Genomic DNA, 18001 nt, shown 5'->3' on the forward strand with positions numbered 1-18001 from the left:
TTAAAAACCTGTCTTTAACACAGCCAAACAAAGGTGGTTTTGTTTTGTTGTTAGTCTAGGCAAGGAGCACAACTGAGCTCCCTTCACACAAGACCAAGTTCCCCTCTCCGAAGATGCTGAGAGAGAGCCCATATCAAGTAGTATGGAAACTGAAACCTCATTCCCTTATGCTAGCTGACAGGCTTCCCTGGTGGCTCAGAGGTAAAGAATCCGCCTGCAATGCAGGCGACGCGGGTTCAATCCCTGACTGCGGAAGGTCCCCTAGAGAAGAGAATGGCAACCCACTCCAGTATTCTTGCCTGGGAAATGGACAGAGGAGCCTGGTGGGCTACAGTCCATGGGGTCACAAGAGTCAGATACAACTTAGCAACTAAACCACCACCACCATCATGCTAGCTGACAGCTCAGTGAATGGAATTGCATCTGATGTCAGGTTACTTTATCATCTATTTGTAAAGCAGAGGTTAGCAGGGGGAGGGGGCAAGGGGGGTAGAGATATTTTGCAGATATTCCTCGGTGATTTTTCAAATGAATGCAACTTAGAGAAAATAACAAACTTCTCCTCCTTCCTAGACATCTACTCCCAAACAAGCAATCAGTATATTAAATGACACTACTCCTAATATAAACCCCTGAGATGGAATGCTGTTAATTTAACTGTACTCTGAGGAATATCATCCACTCCCGACCTAGGTTCTTAATCCAAGGCTAGGCTTTATTCCTTGCTTTTGGTTATTTATTTTCCTCAAGGGTCCCTTCAGAAGGAGTCAGCCAAACTCTAAGTGAATTACTTAGATTTTTGAAAATCCAAACTTACCTGACATTTTGCAAGGCTATATTTGGTTGTGTGTGTATATGCGTGTGTGTGATCACTCAGTTGTGTCCAACTCTTTGTGACCCCATGGGCTGTAGCCAGCCAGGTTCCTCTGGGCATGGAATTCTCCAGGCAAGAATACTGGAGTGGGTAGCCACTGCCTTCTCCAGGGCATCTTCCCCATCCAGGGACAGAACCAGAGACTTCCGCATTGAAGGCGGATTCTTTACCATCTGAGCCACCAGGGAAGCCCCTTGGTCCTTTTTAGTTAGGTTTATATTGAATGTTAATTCAAAACACAAGTACTATATTCTTTCCTCAGGGGAGGTTTCTCAAATGGTAACCCTAAAAACTCTGTATTGTTCTGTGATTCTTCAGAATCTGACTTCTCTCAAAATGATGATAACGGAAGATCAGCAACCTAAAATCTGGGGGCTTTCTGTGTATGCATATGTGTACGCCCCTGCACTGCACATGCAAGGAACACACTGGACGACTGCACCCTTAAGCACTCTGGGGTCCCCCAGAGAGGCTGAAGCCCCTCCCACTCAGTGATTTCCCACTTCTCAGGTATGCTTACAATTTTTAATAGCAACATTGTAATTTATTTCCTTCATGAGCTTTGGACCTTCTGATTTACCCCACATAAGCTTCTCAAACTTGCCTCCGCTGATTTTTCTTGGAGATTCAACTCAGCATTTAAGGTGCATCGAATTCCCTATAAAAACTGCTCTGCAGGACAGGGAGGCCACACACAACTCTCCACACACTACATCTTTCTGTCACACTGCTTTCTGATGTCCTAGGAGCACAGCTTCTGATACCCTAGGTACTTACACACATTTCATGTTTTTGCCATCTTTGGTTGCTTTTTGAAATGTCATCCCATTTGCCCTCTCCATTTCTCACTGGTCTTTAACATGTCTTCTGAGTTTCCTGAGACAGATTTTTCACTTTTCTAAAGGATGCCTTTTCAGTACTAATAAAACTTTCATACTTGTCTGCTTAATCACGCCAGCTTTACTGTCCCTTTTTTACTTTTTTGTTTTTGGCTCAGAGGTATATGAACCATCTGTGCCTCGAAAACAGTTTGCTTAAATAGCCTCCAGGCAGATTTTATGGTTTTTAAGTTTTTTACTTTAACCTTCAGCCTGCTGTTAGCCATTTTCATCACAGTTTTAAAATCAGCCTCTTTTGGAGATGACTGTCACTATATGTAGTTTTCAGAAGTTACTGGAACTGAAAAGGGGGCCGCTGACTCCAGCTGAACTGTGCTGGGTTTCCATTCACAGTCACCTGAGGCAGGTGCAGGCATGGCGGAGCTTGATAAGGGTCACCTTCTCCTCCTGGCATCCTGAGGAGTGATGGAGACCCCCCTGATTTAGAATAGCCATGTCCACATCACCCAGTAAGACCCCGGAACATTAAATCTGACTCACCTGCCTCCTTTTTAGTATTACCACGTGTCTATGGCTTTGTCATCCTGATCCTAGCCACTAAATGAAACACAAGGCTGAAACAAAGAATGCAGAGAAAGGGCGGGGATTCTTCACTTCCCACCACACCACTGTGCCCTGAGAGTCGCCTGTGTTGGCATGCCAGCAGACGTGCCGCTCTGTCTCCACTTTATCAACTTGTGTAGTCTGGGGAGCTGCATGTAAGCATTCCTCTTAGTTGGAATACATCATCACCCAAACTTCCTGTCTGCCCTCACATTAATGTTAATATAGCTCTATGTGCTGTGCTCAGTCGCTCGGTCATGTTCGACTCTGCGGCCCCATGGACTGTAGCCTGCCAGGCACCTCTGTCTGTGGGGATTCTCCAGGCAGGAAGACTGGAGTGGGTTGCTGTGCCCTCCTCCAGGGGAATCTTTCCCAACCCAGGGATCGAAACCAGGTCTCCTGCATCGCAGGTGGACTCTTTACCAATCTGAGCCACCAGGGAAGCCCAACATAGCTCTACAGTTTCTCTCTATAACAAACTCTTTCCACACTCAGTGTCATGGGTAGGGGGTGGGAAGGGGTTAGGTTTGTTTCCAACCATATCTATCAGACAATAATGACACTATTGCTCTCTTTCAAATCAGCACATTTTTACCCAATCTTTTCTCTGTTGTCATTGCTGCTTTTCTGATATAGTTGATAACCAAAAACACTCGGGTTCTTAGTCTTATCCTTATTTTGATTACTATTTATTTACAAATTGCCTCTACCCACAGTGCCTCTACGCAGTCAATATACTCCCTGAAATGAATTAGTACCAATGGGCGAACTCTATAGTTATGAGGTTGAGTGAAGGATCAGAGAAGGCAGAGGCCAGCAGGCAAGTCATGCATTTCTAAAGGTTGGTGGGATGAATAAACAAATGGATGAATGAACACACAAACAAATGGATAAATGAGATTATTGTCCTAGGGAATGTTTATTTGTTCAATTGTTCTCTTGCTTGTAGGTAAAATTCCATTCCTTCCAAAAAAACTTGAAATGAGCAAAGCAGCAGCAACCCAGGGCCAGGATTGGAAATCATGCTGCTGTGTTCTCAGCCCAGTGAGTTCTTCCTTTCCCGGTTCCCCTACTTAACACCTCTTCAGATCTCTGAGACTTCAGTGCAAGCACTGCTTTCTCAGAGAAGCTTCCAGATCTTCCGGTTGGTCAAATCCCCCTATGAGAGGCCCTCACAGCACTGTGCCCACACCGTCATAGCTCTTGCCACAGTGATAATTTCACAACTGCATTCCTATTTAAACAAATCTCTGTCCCCCACTGGACTGTAAGCTTCATGAAGGCAAGAACTAGGGCTTTTATTTATTTATTTTTTGGCCACTGTAGTTCCAATGACTAGCACAGTGTCTGGCACATGGTAGCTACTGAACAAATATTTGTTAGATTGATTCATTAACTAATAACTGTGAAAGCTGAAGTCTCCAAGGTCTCTGCTCTTTTGCCTACCTGAACTTGTTTTCAGCCTCAGACTAAATCACAATTTATTTGGACACTCTCCCTTCCCTTCAGTTTAGCAGACTCAGTTTTCAGCCAGAGAGAGAGAAGTTTAAATGTATGGGCGAGTAGGCTACCTCTTGATGGGTAACAGCAGCCTCATCCCATCACCATCTAGTCCCAGGCATCTGACTCCCCACATCCAGTATGGTCCATGGTCAACATCTCCCAGGCCACTACACTGATGAAGCCACATGCTGGGTTATCTGCTGTTCTAACTGCACTCTTGTTCCTCTTCCTAAATGAGTATATCTAACAGCTAACTACAGTCCCTTTGTCTTAGCTCTATGCAATCTCGTGTTCTATAGAGTCCAAAAAGAATCAAGAGAGTCAGCACTTTGGTCCTGGCGCTAAAACCAACATTCTAATTATCGGGTTTGTCAAAGCAGCTGGTCCTGGATAGACGAGGTAGTGCATCTAAGGGCCCTTTGATGAATGTTAACCACATTTTTATCTTTCAGTCCACACACGGGTTTCAGATTCCTTCCACATGACAAAAGTTGATGGGCATGACATAGTCGTCGTGTAAAGAATTCAACGTCATGAGATCACTTCTCCTTTTCTCTCATGGACATTTGCTGGTACATATCATCAGCCATCACACTGACCTCATCCCTCTTTAAAAAGTGTCCAGATTTTCATTCTGGTAGCTACCCTTCCCCCATGCAGCTTCCTATGGGCTTTAGAGGAAAATGAGCCCGACTCCATTGTCAGAAGGGAATCATCACTGGCTCAAGCTAATTCAAATATCCATTGCTCTGGTCACAGTCCCAAATTCAGGCCTAAGCATGTGACTTCAGCACAGACAATGAGTGTGAATTTCAACATTCTTGCTCAGAACACTAGGCCATACACATTCTGTCTTCTATTGGATGTGAACAAAGAGACATCTAGCCCTGATTGCTGCTAGTAGCCATTCCATGGCCCTGAGGAGCTTGCCTTGGAATATGGTCAACACTCTATCCAAAAGAATATAGAAGTGGGAAGAAATGAGACCATGATAAGACCATTGCTCTGCAGGATCAACCTATCCTGAAGTATACTCTAGCTCAGGACTCTACAGTTCCATCAGATAAAAAAAGCCTTTCATTGCTTAAATCAGTTTGAATTGGGTCTTCTGCTACTTGCATTAAAAAATTCTAATACACCCTAAAAGTATGCAGTCACCAAATTCAGTCTACTCTTAAAATAAATTGGGCTTCCCTGGTGGCTCAGACGGTAAAGAATCTGCCTGCAAGGCAGGAGACTCAGGTTTGATCCCTGGGTTGGGAAGATCCCCTGGAGAAGGGAATGGCAACCCACTCCAGTGTTCTTGCCTGGAGAATCCCGTGGACAGAGGAGCCTGGCGGGCTACAGTCCATGGGGTCACAAAGAGTCAGACACGACTGAGTAACTAACACACTTAAAATAAACTTTAAATAATTTGATCCAAAGATGGTCCCTTCAAAGTTTCCACCTCCTTTTCATCATGCTTCTTTGAGGGGTAGAGCTTGAGAAGGCCTGTATATGTTGTATGTCTCCCAGGATAAGACTTGGGTTCCATATGGTGCTTGAGCTTGCCTCCCGAGGCCTTAACCTCCCCATTAGGTTGGGAGCAAGCCTTGTCAACCCCATAGAAAGAAAACTGCTGTGTCAGAACATTTAACCAACAACATCCATCCTTCATTCATTTCTTCCCACAGTGTGCCCCAAAAAAAGAACGAACGAAAAAGAAACCTAAATTGGTTCAACACACTTTTGCTACTGGGAAATGTTTCATAACTACGAATGAATAATTCAGTGAATACGATATTTTAAATTTTCTGTTGCCAGACACACCCAACTTTGATGGGAATGCTGTTGCCTTTCTTACTCTCAAAATCCCCTTTGCCTCCAGGATCTTAAATGTATTACTTCCTTGATATAGAAATCCAATCAACAACAAAAATCAGATGTCACGCTCCCTATTCAACACCTTCCAATAGCTGCCATCCTACTTAGAATAAAATCCAAACTATTACCTCTCCAGCCTACATGATCTGGCCACTAACCACCTTGATCATTCAACTGCAGACACAATGACCTTCTTGCTATCGCTCAAAAATGCCCAAACTGTTCCTGCCTGACTGCTGCCTTTCACTCGCTCGCTCCCTGGAGCCCTCTGCAAAACATGCCACGTGACTACTCCATCACTTCATTTTGTCCCTACCCACATTTCACCTTCTCAGAGATAACTTTTGTGACCATCAGGTACAAAATAGTACTTCATCACTATCCATCCCCTCACCCTACATTTTCTTCATAGCATATATCACTACCTCAAATTGTGTTCAATACATACATATTTTTAACTTATATATTATCTATCTCCCTTCAAGAATGGACTGTAAGTCCCTTTAAGGCAGGGATTTTCCTCTTGTTCAATGATGTAGCTACTAAGCCTAAAATAGTACCCAGCACATTATAGGAGCTCAATATACTTTTCGTTTTATTTTCTAAGAATGAATGGATGAATAAGTAACAAGGCTTTTTTTCTTAAGCTTGGCCAAAAACAAAGAAAAGAGCAGCGCAGAGGCATTTGCCTCTGGTTGGACAAATCCCCCTTGTTTTTACCTTTTGCCCAGCTTTATCTCACCTACTCCTGGATCTCTGTATCTCTAAATCATTTGACATCAACAACTTAAATTGCTCCCACTTATGAAATAGGCAACCCTATGGATGATCACAGGAAGTGTCAGGGCCTTCAAAGGTTCTTATAGCAAAGAATTGGATGTGCAGTCACAGAACTGCTTGCCACATTATAAATAATATGCAACCTTTCTATCAAAACATAATACAAGATAACATATGATTTATTGGATCCATATAGAAATCACCGATTTATCTTGTGATATTCACCTGTGAAGAAGACTAGCAGTCTTTATACCTCAAAACTCCAATTACTCATTGAACCCCCCAAATATACTTATTGGGTTAGGAGCCTGCATTAAGAGAGCAGACTCTCTTAAATTCAGTTTCAGTTTTTGTGACAAAAAATTGGATGCAAAATCTTTCATTTGTCATAAAATTTACTATCTCTCTGGGAAAAAAATAATCATTCCAAAGTTGTTTTCTCACAATCAAAAGTGATTAAATACTTTCAAATACCTTTCAACATATTTAAGAAGGAATTATCCTACATGCATCCAAAACTTTCTCACAAATCAGTATGTTTCCAAAGCACATTTGGAAGTAAAAAATGCACATCTATTAACTATATTTTCTTCTATTAGAAGATAAGTTAAGCAGAAAATACGTTAAATACATTAATATCTGAATTTATAATAGAAGAGGTTAACCCTTAATCATAGCAAACTAATGAGGAATATTTTACCTCAGAAGGATTAATCAGGGCTCTTAACACTGTGCAATTTGACATTTTGAGGACTTAATCAAGAATGAATTTTATTCACCTATTTACTTTTCATCACAGGGATGCCTTTCAAAGCCACCACATGTTAGAAATAAATATAATTCTTGAGCTTAATCATTCTGCCTTAAGAAAAATTTATTTTAAATAATATCTCATAGCTTTTTAAAACAGTTCTCACAGAAGTAGCCCTACTACACTTATGTCATCTCCAGGCCAAATTCAGCTCAAACATTCAGAAAATATCAATACAGATGTGGTGAGTTCCAGAGCCTTGACCTGACTAACACTCTGTTAGCCAGGAGACCACAACACAAATTCCGGGAGGTTGTGATTATCAGACACCGGCTTCTATCTATGGCCATTGATTATCTCCATCTTTCTTAAAGACTACAGGAGTTTCTTAACTAGAGTGCTCAGTAAATTGCAGCAGAGTTCAAGCATCTTTTATGGATTCATTAAACCATTGATCTGCCTTCCAGAGCTTGTAGTAGGGCCCTGCTCTGGCCCACAGCCTGTGTTTACAGAGAATACAACAGACTGGCATTTGTAACCTCCAAGGGCAGCCTGTCAGGAGACATTAGACTTTACTGTGTGCATGGCCACCCTAGGAGTGGATAGCAACCTAGGGAATTTCCCATTCTCAGTCTGAGCTGCTGGGGCAGAAATTAAGTGGCCCTCTGCTGCAAGATTTTCTGTACTCCATCCTAATCTGTGAGAATAAGAACAAAGAGCAGAAAGCCCAAGGAACAAAGAATTGCACGTGGCTTGCCCAGTTCACACTTTTGCTTATGTGTACAAAAGCTATCCAGAGGTACTGAGATGGGAGAGAAATAAAAATAACCACGGGTGTGCCTATAGTTTGCATCTCCTGCATATGGCCCTCTTGGGTGTACTAGGTTTTATGACCAGACATTGCAAAAGTGTATGAGAGAAATTCTGGACTCAAACTACTATCTTAAAATATCTCAAAGCAAGCCACCTGGCCTGTCTTATGCATGTACTTATTTAGACAGTTAACATTTTTAACGAAGCATTTGAATTTACAGAGCATAACTACAATCCTAGGAAAATGCACAATCATCTCTCTTGGTTTCTCCAGACAGTGCACTAAGCACTCTTAGAAACTTCTCTCCCTCCTAGTCGTTACTAGTATGGTTGCATGACACATTCCTTTTAAAATCAGCACAAAGAGTAACTCTGAGCTGCATGGAGCTGACGACTGGAGAAGGACATGAAAATGAGCCATTAGATATTTCTTCAAAAGCTCATTCTTCAGATAAACCTAAACACTGTTAGCAGCAAGGTGAGAAAGTTGACGATGCGAGTGACTGGATCAATAAGGAGAATGCAGGTCCCAAATAACTAAACCCCTTCCTAATCATTTGTTTCCCTGAACTGCCCACTAACCAAACAGACACCGGACAAGGAACTCAGAGCACAAACATTCATCACTCTGCAGCCGCAGCCACCGGAGCACAATGCAGCTGATGCAATCTGACACTGTGGTTAATGTTAAAAGGGAGTGTGCCTTTGAGATGGATTGGATAATTACCGGCAGTTCAGATGAGAAAAACTTGATTTAAGTGTAAAGCATTAGCTATCACCAAAAGGATGGCCAGAGGCTGACTGTCTGAAAATTAACATTCAAGCATCTATGTCAGTAACCCTGTGTATCGCTTTCTGGGTGATGGGATTTGAATCTATGGAAAGTAGCCCCTCTTCCTTCTGCTCATTGAAAAGAAACATTGAATAAAGTATTGGTGCTTGAAGCTATTTGGAGTTTTAATCATCTCTTCATATTTAATATAAAATATCTAATATTATTCAGAAGCTGACATCTATTCTGGGTAATAGTTTAAAATTATTTCTGTTCCCCCACAATATCCCAACATGTAGCCCATTCAAAACTATGGGACATGGTTGCTATTCCTTTCCTTCAGTACATGGTTGTGATCCCTTTCTTTCTTTTGCTTGCCCCATTCTTTTTGTCTTCTGGGGGTCCCTTAGACCAGTGTTTCTCAAGCAGTGTTCAAGTGTTCTGATAAACTCAAGATCGCATGCCTCTCCCCGAAGCTTCTGACTGATGGCTTCCTAGGGCACTGGCTCCTACCTGGCCTGAGAAGCTCTGCCCTCAGACTCTTTCTGCCTCTCCTCAAGGGTCCAGGCATCACTTTAACCTGATTTATCTCTTATTTCTCTGGCCAGAATTCTCTTGCTCTACCCCTACCCTGAATGTGTTTCAAAGGACTAACACAGTTCCTCTCCTCTGATGGTGTTTTTTTCCACAGGTTCTTATTTGCAGAATTTCATCAATATTCCATCCCATATTTCAAAATACTAGAGAACAAGAAAACAGGTGGGTTTGTTATTCTTTCTCCCAAAGCTTCCTGAGGACACCTTTGTTTGCTGTAACTGAAAAGGAACTAACTCAGCCTCTGGCCTGTGGGTTAAAGTCCTGGGAGGCAGCGGCCACTCTATAGGCAGGTGGTGGGCAGGCTTGCAGCACAGTTCGAAGACAATGCAGAACCAAAGCAGATATTCACCAGGCCAGAGTGCAGGTATATAGTCATAGAGTCTCAACCCCATAAAAACATTGGCACCAAAAAAAATGGCACCCCATAAAAAAACTGTGAATCTACAAGAAGAAATCGTGCTCCCTAAGAATTCTTGTCAATCAAGAATATTTGTAAACAACTGGTAAAAGCAAGTCCATGGCCTAAGCTTCAGGCAACTGGGACATTAATTACAGGTAATTTAATGTCCTTCCCTAAACCTTCATGAATGATAGCCATTTTGCAAATTAAATCTTGCAGGTGTTTAAATGAAAAAAATAGACAGGTTAATCACTAGATTAACAAGGCAATTGTTACACATTTCTTCTGCACTACTAGGTTCTATAGTGAGGTCTGAAACTGAGAATCTTCCCCAGGATATATTCAAGTTTAATAAACAGCCTAACAGTCTAAACAAAATGTAACTCCAAATACTATGATGATACATGCTGTGTATCCAGCGATACAGCCTGAAAGTAAAGGAAATGCTTATTATACAATATTCTCCTCATTGAATATTTGTTATTATTACCACGATTGTTATGAAGATCTTATTGATATCATCTGCAAATGTTGTTTCTATCTATATAACCTTTTTATTTTTAATTCATCTTTATCTCTTATCTACATAGATATTTTCTCACTATAGTCTGTGAAAGAACAGCAATGTTGTGATACTGAAGATGTATTTCTATCTATTCTTATCTCAAGTTACAGAAAAATTAGAACAAAGAAGCAAAACTTTGGTGCTATTAGGAATTTGTGTCTATTACTAAAGTATCAGTGAGACCACTATAAATTTGGTATCTGAACAAGGAAAGAAAACCTTTACATTGCCTGTGTTAGCCGTTTGTCTTGAATTTTGATTTCTTGCTTGATTTGTAGACATCAGTTTAGACAACAGGATATTTCCCATGCAGAAGGAAAAAGATCAAACACAGGATATTTGGAAATGACTACTATTTGTGGTCTTGTTTGTTACTCTTGTTTTAAGTGGGATAATGGTTACAAGGCATCACTCCCTTAGGAAAGAATATTTTTAAGTGTCTGTTATTGTGCAAAGTAAAACTGGTATTAGTTGGACTAAACACTTCAGCATCTCTTACAAAACCACTAAGGAGTCTGCAACTTTCCAACTCCTAGGCAAAACACCAGGCTAGAAATGTTCTCAAGTTCTTCTCTACTTGTGGCCTCAAGAAGGGGCTGGGAAAAGCATGAGCTATTAGTTCCCTGAAAAGTCTGCAGTGCATCAAGTAATGAGATTGACATCCCATTGTTCGGCTGATGCCCACAGACTACAAAAGTGCTTGTCTTACCCATTGTCTCAAACACTTTGGAGTCAGCAGTCGAGCCTGTTGGGGATAAGGATTCTATGAAATATGATTATGAATCAACACCATACACTTCCTAGAGCCAACATCCTGAAATGTGTAAGCTGGTAGTTGGGCTCCTTAAATGAAATACAGCTGTGACTCACAGTTCTAGCAGAAGCATTCCGAAGAAAGCCTACATACTTACAGCAATCCAAATTACTCTTCAAATTGAATTGTAAATTGGTTTAAAATTATAAGCTACATGCCACAAAGGGTTAACTTGGCTTCCGTCCATCCCCCCCCCACCCCCCCGCCCTTACTTCACAGCACCAGGATTTGGAAGACAGGGATGTGTCATTCTTAACCTATTCCATCAAACAAACACAGAGACCCCAGGAGAAAGAAGGTTTGAGAAGCAAATGAAATTTAAAGAGCCAATTTTCAGCGGGCCTTCATTCTGAGAGTTGGGCTATTTTTGTCCTTGTTTTTTAGCAGAAAATCAGTTCCTGCCTTTATACCCAAGCATTTGTGAAGAGGATGGCAGGGGAAGCACAGGCACAGCTGTCCAATTTACATTCACAAATGCAGGTGTTGCTCAGACACAAAATAGAGGTCAGCCGAATACTGCTCCTAATTAGCTACCTTTTCTACCAGGATTTTTCTTTGTAAAGTTATGCATGCAATTTGGGTTCAACTTAGAGACCATTTTTAGATCCCAGCATGCTATCTACCAAGAAGCAGGCTGTCATTATAAAGCATAATTTACAACATAGTTAATTTTACATGTTTTTTTAGATTCTACATTATACCTAAGGCAAAATTCTGTTCTGCATACACATTATTCACTGTTTTCCATCCACTTCCCAGTATTTAAAAGTGTAGAATTTAGCCAGAAAATCTTTTATGTAGGAATGGGAGGAATTCTGCCCTCTAAGATTAAGCAGTCCACAATTTTAATAATGAGGACTAAAGACTTTGTTAAATGATACAAGAACAGAAGTAGCTATTTGCTATTGTCTTCAGTGAGGAACACCCTGGGGTTTAGTACAGCAGTTCTTAGAAATGGCAGGATGGAGACTGGTATCTAATACAATCCATTAGGAAACCCAAGCCCTAAATGAAATGACCACAAAATCCTATCAGTTAACAGAAATGCAGCAGCTGTACATGTTTATTGTAATACAATAGGATATTGTTGCAGAGATAACACTCTTGAAATTAAAAAAAAAAGAATCCAGCAAGCGATGTGACCAGTTTATTTCTCTATCTGAAAAACGAGACCGTCTAGTGCGGCAGAGGTTTGGAATACATAAATAAGCATGAAGATTGCAGAGAAGACAGGTATTGTGTGTACACTAATGGCCTGGGGGGGGTCATCCCTCAAAGTCACTGGCTAAACTTCAAGTCACTGCCGCTCCCAGGTTTTACAGGATATTCAAAGAACTACCCCAATAACTACTTGCAGGAAGTGAAAAGTCTTTCTCCCTTTGCTGATTTTACGTACTAAGTATTCCAAATACTCTTATCTTGGCTCCCAGTTATCCATTTTTCAAAACTGTATGCTATGGAATTTTAAATTCAGTTTGACCTTAAACTTTATAATTATAAATATGTATATGCTGTATATATGATATGTATTATACATATATATTTTATGGACTTTTTTTTTTCAAATTGAATCAGATGCCTTTTATCAAAGGCTTAAAAAGTTGGATCACTGTGCAAAGTGCAACATGTATTACCAGGACTGTGACAAATTTATCTTGCTTGATTTTATTCACTACAGGCAGTCCATCAAGATTCAGACCCATAACCCTTTGGAATCATAGAAAGACAAAACCCCTGTTCTATAGCCATCTTCTGGGATGGAATGCAAAGTATTTTGTTGTGGTAAGTACGGCTTTGAAGATGAAAGCTCTGGGCCCACTCTTGTGATTGTTACCCCAGTGCTCAGCATTCAAAACGGGAGCCCCAGGGTCTCAGAGATCATTTTAATCCCCAAATATTAAAACAAAACGTGTCTCCCATGTGTTGTTCCAACCACCCTCCTCTAAAGCCTCACCAGCCCCTCCCGTGAGGCCCCTCCCAAGGGAAAGTGAACTGTTGACTGTCCCAAAAGAATTCCAATTTCCTTACTTGTCTCCCTGTTCCAGTGAAGATTATGAGACTAATTCTTAGAGACTGCTACTAAAATTCCACCTCGCTGAATTCTGCAGCCTAATTCTTTTGGCATTATGTTTTTTGGCTGAATGATGTGACCCAAATTTGAAGGAGATAATTTGCTGCAACAGTGCTTCTTGCAATGCAGTGAGCCCCAAATTAGCATTTCAGGATTGCAAATATCAGACTTAAAAAAACAGTAACTGCTTCAAAGAAGGACAGATTTTGATATTGTATAATGGAAATGGTTAGCAAAATGTGGACGGTTTTAGGAATTAAGGAAGATTTGCAGATCAATGGAAAATCATCAAGAACTAGCAATTGACTTCAATTATTAGTGGCAGAATGCAATAGCGGTTCTTAAAAGATTAGGAAATTAACTGAGTGTGTATGTTGATTGTACAAACATCATGCATTCCATTTCCCATCAATGGTGGCTAACGCTATTCTAAAAGGACACTTTCAGATCTGAGATGTCTTAAGACAAAACAAAAAAAGAAACCATAACTATGGCTGTTCCTGTGTTCACCCACCATGCTTCTCACAAACACTTCGCTGTGTGAGCAAGGTTGGTTCATATATTCATAATTTCATCTCCTCTCAACATCAATCAATTTTAATGTAAGGTGTCAAGAAAACCTTGACTTTTTCCTGATTAGAATTTGTGGGTCGGATTTTGGAAAGAGCCAGAGCAACATTCGCCTTGCAAACAAGTATAAAGCTGAGCGGACTAAAAGCTTTCTGGCCATGCTTCTGTGGCTAGTTCTTCAGCCTTGATAGGAAATTCCTACCACTTCTCTTTCATAGACCCTCGTCTAGTACTCCACTGCCAGAGAGACACTGTCACTTAGGATACCGGCTGCAACCACTGTGTCTTCATCAGATTCATTCACCCTCTCAGAATTCAAACACCAAGACAAGAGAAATTGAAGGACAGGTTACACATTAGAAGGGGGGCTCCTTAATCCAGAAGGTTAAGTATGACAGAGAAAGAGAACAGACAAAACAGAAAGAATCAAAGTACGGGGTGCGCAGTGAGTTCAGCTAGAAGCTAAGAGGCGCATGCGCACGGGGTGGTGAGGCCTGCATGGGCCGCCTCTCTCTACGGTGCTCTTACCTTATTTCTCTTGAAGTAGGCTCGTCGGCAGGCGGCAAAGCACTTCTCGCTGCAGAAGCTTTTCACCTCACTTCCCATACTCAGGGAATAGCGCTTGATTCCCACTTTCTGGCACCAGGCACACATTATTTGTACATTTGACACATCATCTTCTATAATAAAAGTATAAGAAAAATGTTCATATCAGAAGCAAACATCCCTTCAAACTTAGACACACCCTGAACCTCAGAGATTTACTTGAGGTCTGATCTTAATTTCAGTACCTCACCACTTTCTGACCTAGGAAAATAGCCAGCTCTTGGTGGAAAGACTTAGTGCTTTTCTCCCTCTCGTTTTTCTTTCTTTCTTTCTTTTTGGTTGGCTCCTATGTTTCCAAAAGACATCATTTATTTAAAAACCAAAGCATGACTGCAGAGCCATGAGGGTTCCCAGGGCTTCTTATCCTGGTACAAATGCTTATTCTGCCTGGTTAAACCAGGCTCTGTACTAATGAAGCTTGGAAAGTGACTCCTTTCTTCAAGGGTACTGCTGACAGCCTACAAGATCCATATTGCGTGGGCTGCCCAGTGCTAACCGATAAAAGTGATGTCCCCATGTGAATTGGGACAGTCAGGAGCCAGGCTCAATCTTTCTGTGTTCCCAATTACTGTTACATGAAAGGGGGTGTTTGTTGACTCTTGCAGTATAACTATTTCTGGGTGATAGGGTCAGTCAAAGAAAGGAAAGGTGTGAGTGGCCAGGTTCTCCGGAAGGAAGGCAGTATCCCAGCTCACTGGGCAGTCTGCTATGATACAGCCTTCCCTAACCGCCATCCTTGGGGAGGCGCAGTACTGATTCAAATTCCCCTCCAGGTGATGTGGTTCATGGTCCTTGGATGGAGGAATGGTAATGGGGGGTGTCAGCCATGAGGCCTGAGGTCACTCAGCTGCCCAGATCATTCACAGCCAGACTGGTGGTCCTAGTAGCTTCTGTAGCACCTGGTACCCATGCCGTGGGAACACTTAGAATAATGTTAGGTGGTAGACAGATATTTTCAATATTTAAACTACTGTATTTCTTGTCCTTTGTAAGAGAAAAAAAAACAAATTTAACTAGCACAACAAGCCCAGAATATCACAAATATTATTGCTTAAGACAAACAAAGGCTTTTAAAGTGAGTCAGTTAATAAAATATATTGAGTAAATCATAGTGCAGGTGGTAAGATGCTGTAACAAAATGTGATGGTGATATTCAAATGACTGGAGTCAGGGAAACACGGGTATTTACACAGAAAATAGACGATTTCTTAGTGGAAATCTAAGAAATATTTCCTTGCTACCTCCTAGAGGGCTCTCACTGTATCTTACGTTTCCATGGTCATCCCAATTGACTATGTGTGTGTATGACTGATTGCCTACCTCTTCCTCCTTTATGGATTTTTTTTTTTGTACGAACCCAAACTCATGCTCCATGTGTATGTGTGTGTGTGTGTGTGTGTGTGTGTGTGTGTGTGTGTGTGTGTGTGTGTGTGTATGTCTGATTGCCTACCTCTTCCTCCTTTATGGATTTTTTTTTTGTACTAACCCAAACTCATGCTCCAGACATGGGTGGCAATCATAAAATCCCCAACAAGCTCTGGTATAGTGTTGTCTGATTTCCGAATAAAATCCCCCAAAGACTAATTGCTAAGCAAGGCCTGGTTCATGAGTTGTTGACATATTCATGGTTCATAGAGCCTGTCATGCAATCATTCCATTTCCAGGGGAAAAGATTTGGTTTGAGGCAGTACGGTCATCAGCCTGCAAAATTAGAAGCAAACTAATTTGTAGTCCAGTGATATGGCTTTTTCCCCCCACCAAGTGTCATCACTCAAAACTCTGTGTAGCATTTTGTTTACCTTAATGGAATAAGTATTGTCATTTTAATGATCATTTTTATTTCACAAATTACATGTTGTAATTGATTGTTAATTATCAAATGAGACACTATAAAAAAAGAACCTCTGATGTTAATCAAACATTTTTGATAAAATAACTTCCTTTAAATGGAGTCATAACATGAATTCAAATGTCATGCAATTACTGTATTTAATAATGTATTCTATTCAAAGCAAGATTTATTTATATTTTGTATGATTAATAATATGGTACCTGTCTACAGATATTTTACATGGTATGAAAAATTAACAAGACTCTATAATTTCCCTTAGAGTATGGTGGAGTTTTTAAAATTAGGTTAGCAAGAGTATACGTAGAAAATAATCATCTATCATTACTAAACTAACTAGTACTAATATTTTAAATTTTATTTTAATAGAAACTAATAGTTTCTATTTTTCCAGTTAGCTACTTTAAAATCTTAAATTCCTGAAAAAAAGATGATACAGCAGAATTCTCACAAATGATCCGTTGGCCAAAAGCTTGATTCTGGTGAAATCTGTAAGGATAAAAAGATTTTACGGGGGAAATTATTTGGCCTCAAAGTTCAATGAGGAGACCCCACTTCCCCAGGAGCCACTTTAGAACATGCCTTAGGTTTCCCCTTGTGGTTTCTTCCTTTAAATAGTCTGATTTGGAGGGATGTGGGGGTAGTAAGTGTTTTAGTCCTAGATCTTTAACTATCACAGACTAAAAGCGAGATGACAGAGGGTAAGGAGCAAAGCTATAAGAAGGCTGGGCAGCTGGCCTGAATCCTGGCCTGACCTGAAGGAATGATGCCCAGGGCAAAAAGGCCACTCACAGGTCTGTCTCATATTTTACTCCATCATCACCACACAGTCCTACTTGTCTTTTTTAAAGGAGAGGCAAGGATAGTTTTTTACAATAGAGCTAACAAATAAAAAGTATAATTTTAAAGCAGATTATTTTTATAAATAATTTGTGCTACAAAGTAATGATATGAGAAAATGAGACAAAAGAAATTGTGCACTTTTTTATCTGGCAGTTGGAAAACTCTTAGAATGGTACTTAGCATCTGTCTTGTTAAATAATTCAGTATTCTCTTCCGTTCTTCATAAAATTGTGTTTCATAAAGGCAAACCCTTTGGAAAACTGCCATCAGATATCTCCTGTTCTGTCACCAAACTGTTATCAACAGCTAATGCTCCAAAGAAGAGTCAGATAAAGGGATTATTCCAAAAGTTCATGAAAACATGTTCAGATATCTCAGATGTTCTAGTCTTAATAAAAGTCATTTTTATTAATATATTTAAAAAATAAGAAAGAACTCTGGTTATTAAAATTAATATTGTCAGCTAAAACTTAGCAGAAAATTCTGCCACCACACATGAGATGGTACCCCATCTTAAACAGCATGTCTGTATCCCTAGTAAATGAGCTTTTCTTAAGTACTTAAAGCCAAAATGCATGAATGCATGCTAAGTTGCTTCAGTCATGTTTGATTCTTTGTGACCCTGTGGACTGTAGCCCACCAGACACCTCTGACCATGGGATTCTCCAGGCAAGAATATTGGAGTGGGTTGCCATGCCCTCCTCTAGGGGATCTTCCCGACCCAGGGATTGAACCCAGGTCTCCTGAGTCTCCTGCATTGGCAGGTGGGTTGTTTACCACTAGCATCACCTGGGAAACACTAAAGCCAAAAGAATTGGTTCATTTTAACAAGCACATCTTTTTCTAAAAATCTGAAACCCAGGAATTGTGTGCATGCTTTACACCGGC

At 40.7% G+C, this 18001-nt stretch overlaps 1 protein-coding gene across 2 annotated transcripts in view; it reads right to left on the reverse strand.

Annotated features, from left to right (window-relative positions):
• Window positions 1-18001, reverse strand: part of SOBP (sine oculis binding protein homolog) — a 167604-nt gene that overhangs the window by 107308 nt on the left and 42295 nt on the right. For both annotated transcript variants that reach the window (XM_069598232.1, XM_069598231.1), the window contains exon 4: window positions 14344-14495. In XM_069598232.1, the coding sequence (XP_069454333.1) occupies window positions 14344-14495 (152 nt within the window). The remainder of the gene's footprint in view (window positions 1-14343; window positions 14496-18001) is intronic.

The sequence above is a fragment of the Ovis canadensis genome, chromosome 8 (genome assembly GCF_042477335.2).
Source record: "Ovis canadensis isolate MfBH-ARS-UI-01 breed Bighorn chromosome 8, ARS-UI_OviCan_v2, whole genome shotgun sequence".
NCBI lineage: Eukaryota > Metazoa > Chordata > Mammalia > Artiodactyla > Bovidae > Ovis > Ovis canadensis.